General features: G+C 35.6%; 1 protein-coding gene across 1 annotated transcript; it reads right to left on the bottom strand.

The window, feature by feature from the left end:
* Nucleotides 1–2810: 2810 nt before the first annotated feature.
* LOC112524109 (3-hydroxy-3-methylglutaryl-coenzyme A reductase-like) lies at nucleotides 2811–5181 on the bottom strand. Its single transcript, XM_025133762.1, is given in 3 exon segments — nucleotides 2811–3582; nucleotides 4716–5043; nucleotides 5046–5181. Coding segments are annotated over 3 exon segments (1236 nt in total).
* Nucleotides 5182–7067: the final 1886 nt, after the last annotated feature.

Genomic DNA, 7067 nt, shown 5'->3' with positions numbered 1-7067 from the left:
AGATATTTATAGAAATGATGAGAGTTCATTTATTATGATTTGAATATTTATGGAATATGAATAGAGTTCATTAATTATGATTAATACTTTATATTAGGAAACAATCAAAACTTCTATGAAATCACATATTCATCAAATGAAATGGACGGTTGAGATTGAGTTGTATTGGTTGCACAAATGTCAAAGGTTGTATTGGTTGCACAAATGTCAAGGGTTGTATAATAACCAACCTCTATATGTGTGTGTGTATATATATATATGTATGTATATATATATATATATATATGTATGTGTGTGTGTAAAGAGAGAGAGAAGGAAATCAAATAATAGTGGCAACTAGCTAAAACTATGAAGCCATTTCAATAATATTGAACCTTCACAACAAAAACATTGTGAATGTTCGTCGTTTTTCATACTTTCACAATAAATTACTGTGAAGTTCCAATAATATTTTGTGGTCTCATGGTCTCACAAAAATAAATTGGCCTTACGTGAACCGAACTCTAATGGACTTAGCTTTACCGACCTAGGAGATAAAAAAATCGCAAGGGCCTTGGCCCCTGAGGTAAATGTCACATATATACATGTCAAAAGTTTTACATTATGAAACAAATACATATGGAACAAGATAAAAGATCGTGTGAGAAGCAGAGTTAATGGGTGAAACATAAGAAAAGATCTGGACCTTGATCTCATTTAATCTCAAACTCATTCATGAATCGCACTTGATATAGATATTGATCCGGTACATTTCATTCTAACATACATCTAATGATGAAGATCCGTTATTACGCTTCTCACCTTACAACATAACATTTGATAAAACAATACTTTAAAATTGGTTTTCGTAGGTTTACAAAAGAACCATAAAACCAAATATATTTTAAGATTCGGAGAACTAATCGTGAACATCCATCCAATTTAATCCTACGACTTTAATTAAATGTCATTTTTTTAATTAGAAAGATAAATGTCTAATTTGCCCTCTGTCACTACTCTCTCTCTCCTCTGCATTTGGTTTCTCTATTGTCTCTTTCATTCTCCTGTCTTCTTTAGCAACCTAAAATATGAATATTAATAGTAAACGAATTGAGGTTTGTTCATGTTTGTTCGGTTAATTTAACCGAGCAAACAAACAAACACGAAAACAACTTTGTTTTTGCTGTGAAAATTCGACTTTTTTATATCTTCACAACATTTTATTGTGAATTTCAAGTGTAAAAATTATGTCTCACGAAAACAACTTTGTCTCATATAAACCCAACCTAGGTACATGAATCATCCATCCTTGTACTAGAAATGAATTTTAAATAATTATAAAAATAGTTAAATTGTCTTTTGTTAATTAATTTATTGTAAAAGAGTCTTTTTAACATATTTTAAAACATTATTGCAGATAAAATTAAGTGAAATCATGTAAAATTCCAACAGATTACTAAATCGGTTAAAAAACAACCATCTTGTAACGTATTATCGTAGATGATCAATCTGTTAAATTATTTAGGAACCGTTTATTAAACGTTTACCTGTTAAGTGCTTACCAGGATACTTTATCTTATCGGAAGAATATTACAAGGATTGAGAATCTTATCCCATAAGAGAGATACAAGGACCGATAGTATTACCCCGTAAACGCTTGCCGGATAAAAATATTGTATACAATATCATTTTAATAGATTAAAATCTTATCTAATAAGTTAAATAAAAGTGCTAAATTTTACCGATAACTACTTATCGAGTAAAAGTTGGGTAAACGCCTCCTTAGCCAATTTAAGGAATTTCTGACTTTTTTTTTTTCATAAACTAGCCAGACATGTCATAAAAAGTGAAAAAGATTCCATGTATTGTTTGATGCTCGTTATACACGAGGTCAACATTTTTGCTTACCTTAGCGCGTAAGATTCTAGAATATTAAAACAACATCGTATGTAACAATTCACCCGATAAAAGCTAATCGGATAAGAGTCATCACTTTAATTTACCAGACAAGACTCTCTCGGTTCTTGCCATATTCATATGATAAGATAAATGTCTACAACAACAAAAAAATATATAGTTTTAAAAATATACTAGTCGTGTACCCGCGCAATACGGCGGGAGCTGTGAATTTTAACAATTCTGAAGTTTCATTGGTTTTATTAGAGAAGATTTAACGATGATATAAGTTACACTTGGTATTTACATATTAATACAATTTGAATAAATAAGAGTTATGGTTCCAATTACAGTCTATCAATGAAAAAAGCTGTATGACAGTTTAAAATCCAATATATTTAAAATCCAACATTTTTAAACGACTCCACAAATGTGTTCGATTTATACCAAGAGCAAAGAATCAAGAGATCGAGAGCGAGATCGAGAGTTCTAGAGCAATTGAATGAGAGATGAATGAGAGAACTTTTTAATAACTCATGGTTAATATCAGTTTGAATCTCATGGGGAGAAGACATAGAGGTATGAGAGGGTGATGGCATGAGTGAAATGTGTCAAAAGTATCTTGGGAACATGAAAAAGAAAAAGTAATAATGTGCATTGGTAACTTGTACTATATGTTATTTTAATTGTAGATTAAAAGATGTTAAGTCTGAATCAATAAACTAGTAGTAATTAATGCATTATGAGTTGTTTTTAATACTTATAAGACTTTGTGCATAAATGTATAGTACTTTGTGTATTAAAAGTTGTTTTTAAGACTTTTGATAAATCTGATTTATAAAGCAGTATAGATAATTATTGGTGCTTTTATTTAACTAAATTACAAGGCATATGCTTATAACTCTTAAAAAGACATACCATATGCATACAAAGGTTTAAGATTTCGCAACGATAACATCTTTGCCGTAGCGGTTGTATTTCATGTGGCTATCGACGAGTTGTCCTGCCGCGAGTGCCGCCATGAGAGACAACTCTCCGGCTAGAACCGCGGCAGCGACCACCTTAGCCAACTGTCTTGCATTTGATCCAGCCGATTCTTTGTTTGCACCCTTAACTCCCAACAAGTTAAGGCATGCCGCTTGTGAAGCCAACCGAGTTCCACCACCCACGGTCCCAACCTCGATTGACGGCATGGTTACAGACGCATGAAGGTCTTTGCCGTTGTTCACCGCTTCCATCATGGTGATGCAGTGGGAGCTTTCGATGTTCTGGGCCGGATCTTGGCCGGTGGCAAGGTACACCGCYGACAYGATGTTACTRGCGTGGGCGTTGAACCCACCGAGAGCACCRGCCATGGCGGATCCGGCCARGTTCTTGAGCATGTTCAACTCCACCAACGAAGCTATATCCGTCTTCAGCACATTCTTCACGATTTCTTCCTTTATGATTGCCTTGCAAACCACCGATTTGCCTCTTCCCTCTATCCAATTCACGGCCGCCGGTTTCTTATCGGAACAATAGTTGCCGGAGATGCCGATAACGTCCATGTCGGGAAAGTCGGACTCGAGATGCTCCAAAACGTTTTGAACGCCTTTCGAGACCATGTTCATTCCCATTGCATCGACGGTGCTACAAGTGAACCTTATGTATAGATTCTTCCCTGCAATCGAAGATCGGATTTTCTGAAGCCTCCCGAATCGACTCGATCTGCAAATCATTTTATCCAACCAAAATTAATCAACTAATACTAGTACAAGTTGCAAAAGCATATTAACGTTAATTGGCCGTTTACTAACAGAAACCAGTAAACACTAACCGGGTAACACGGGTCAGCACTAATCACTGACCGAGTAAGAATCCCTCTGTATACTTACCGGATCACTGGTCATATCTCGCTTAGCATCATGGACCGGTCCATGATGCTGAAGTGGTAAACTAAGGAGGGTCTCTTAAGGGTCGTTTTCCAAAAGCTTACCGGAGATAGTCACAACAGTTCACTTATCTTAGGGGGTAATATTCTCTGTCATCAAAATTAATTATTGATACACTACAACAAAATTGGGTTTATAGGACACTCCCAATCTCTAACTGTCCAAATAGACCGCTTTATAGGACTTAATTTATAGGCTCAAAACATAAAGCGTCCTATCTAAAGGTGTTGTAATAAGTTTATACGACACTTTTGAGCGTCTTAACAAGTTTTTAAGGACATTTTTAATACAAAATGTCGTATTAGCAACTTTATAGGACACTCTTGAGAAATTGTCCTATAAACTCAATTTTTTATAGGACACTTGTTTTTATAGAATATTTTTTCAAATAGTGTCCTATAAAGTTGATAATGGGACGCTTTATATTAAAAGTGTCCTAAAAAATTCATTACGACATCAAAAAACGTCATATAAACTTAATACAACACCATTAGATAAGACACTTTATTTTTTTGGTCCTATAAACTAAGTCCTATAAAGAGGTCTATTAGGACGCTTACAATTTGGGAGTGTCCTATAAACCCAATTTTGTTGTAGTGATAAGAGTTTTTTACACGGTAAGTGCTTACCAAGTAAGAGTTTATCTCCCACTTACAAGGTAAGATTCTTGGTCCATCATATACTTTTTACTGGGTAATTAAGATCCTTAGTCCTTGATATGCTCTCCTCTCCTGTTAAGGTAAGTGACACCCGGTATGTGCTTACTCAGTAAGCGTTTGATAAACGACCTCTTACTCGGTCTGTGATTAGTGCTGACCCTACCATACTATTACCCGGTTAACGTTTACCGTGCTTGTACCAGTAAACAACCCCTTAGTAGTGTTTCGCTAGAAACTAGAAGTGTCTTACTTGTTAAAAACCGAGGCAAGAGTCTCGAAGTTCCGTGGTTCCTCCAAGAAGAACTTCATATCGGCCGCCCTTCTCGCGGTGCCGAACCTGACGACCGGTGCTCGAGTCATGCCATCCTTGAGTAAGATGCTGGTGGCTCCACCGGAGGCATAAATGGCCTTACAACCCCTGTTGGTGCTAGCCACAAGACACCCTTCCATGGTCGCCATCGGAACCCAAAACTCCCTTCCGTCCAGCAACATCGGGCCAGCAATACCCACAGGTATTTGGACATAACCAACCGGCATTTCGCAACACTGTCCAAATATGGATTCGTAATCAAGCCGTCTAGCGGCAAACCGTCAAGAGACTTGCCCGTTACCCTCTCCAAGGCCACTCTCCTGATAAATGCCGCACGCTTGCACTCCCCAAGCTTCGACTCCAACGAGTAAGATGGCGTTTTACCAGACACGACAGATTGGATCATGGCCTCATCCTCTTCGGTCACTCGTGTTTCCTTCGGTACCATTTCCACATCGTTCTTTTCGGCTTGTTCTATCGGAATGCCAGATTTGCAATCGAGTGCGGCATTCATGTCTTCCTTAAAGATTGAGAACATTCATATGTGAATTATTGGTAAAATGAGATGTAGATTCATACATGTATATATACATGCATCTTTACGTGTGAATAATTGGTAAAAATGTAAGTAAACGAAGGTGAGTTCAAGTACGTATCTTCAAATGGATTTTTCCATGTTTTACTTGAATGATTCACATATGAATCATTTATTTAAAGAAGGATACCGTACAGATGAACGAAATCAAGATCGCTCATGATGGCGATGTCGGAGCCCATGGAACGATTCGTTGGGATAAACGAAGTCAACATTGTTGCATAATTAACACTTATAGAAGACTAAATAGACCCTAACTTGATTTTATGAGAGGCTAGTTTAAGGTTCTAAATGACGTGAATAAAACACTCTGATAACCATTCATCTGTATAATATGTCATATGAGGTAGAAATTAATGGTTATTTTTTTTATTAACCTGGATATCCAACCCGTTATGCGAGCCGACTAATCCCAGGACGACCACCTGCTTTGCGGGTACTCCGAAGTCATCGCATTTGAATCTTCGTGACCACAAGGGGATTTTTATTCCTCCTTAGAGAAATTAATGGTTATTAAGGTATATAAGGGTGTTAGTTTAGTTTCATCGATTAAAAAACCATCACATCAGCATGATAACCGATTAATATTTCAACCGGTTATCCGGGTACTTAAATGTTTAAAACTCTACATCTTAGGTACCAAAATAGATGTTTTGAAAGTACGTTACCCAAAATAAGAATCAAGTTAAAGTACGTCTGTTGGTTTTCGAGACAATTTACGCACACCTCCATGGCCACAGAAGGTTTTGGTAGTGCATGGATTCGAACCAGGGGAAGATAAGATTTTCACTGCATCCTCATGAGTATTAACCATTGCACACAAGCCGACAAATCAAGTGGTTATCTCGTAATATTTAATGACATGGATATCAAGTTTATCGTCAATTTCTCTGTAATCTTATCATAAACAGGTATTTACGTCATCAAATATCACAAGAGTAAAAAAATTATTTATTATAAATAAAAGAATTTAAAAATTATCGTTATCAAACATGACTTAAGACAATACGTAAGTATAGAAGACTAATTAGATCCGAGCTTAAAGTTGTGAAATTATACAAAATCAACCCAAAAAACTGAGTAAGTCCGTCAAAATCGATCTAAAAACCAAAAAATTTAAAAAAAAAAGTTTCTTAAGGGGTTGTTTGGTAGTTGCTGAATGGTTTGGTGTAGAATGATTAAGAGGCTCTCATGATATAGTGCAAAATGAAATATAATTGTTTGATAATTGTTTACAATGAAATTAGGCGCTGAATGGTTAAAGGAGCCCCATGATGTAAAACATTTAGAGGATTTTAAAACCATTAATATGTAGACTTTTTTTTTGTCGATTCACTTTTTAATGATTCAAATGCCGACTCTTAATGGAACTATTAAGAGGTAAACAAACAACTTCGATCGAAATCAATCAAAAAATTAAATCAATCACATGAAAGTCAAAAGAGATGAAAGAAGGAAAACAAATCCTAACGTATATATTATGTTAACAAGTGTTCGATAATTTTAAGATAAATAATCGTATATGAACTAAAATATATTAAAAAATACTATTTTTTTATAAAGTATACAACTATAATCGTCTCATCCATGGATGGACTCAATGTAGAGCATAAGGTGGTCCGTGTCATCGTATTGTTCATCTGTCGTAGTGTAAAAAAATTAGGGTTGTGAAAATCACAACCGTATTAATCTTGTGT

This window comes from Cynara cardunculus (genome assembly GCF_001531365.2).
Source record: "Cynara cardunculus var. scolymus isolate 2C chromosome LG 13, CcrdV1, whole genome shotgun sequence".
Lineage (NCBI taxonomy): Eukaryota > Viridiplantae > Streptophyta > Magnoliopsida > Asterales > Asteraceae > Cynara > Cynara cardunculus.
This window is presented reverse-complemented; position numbering and strand designations above follow the sequence as displayed.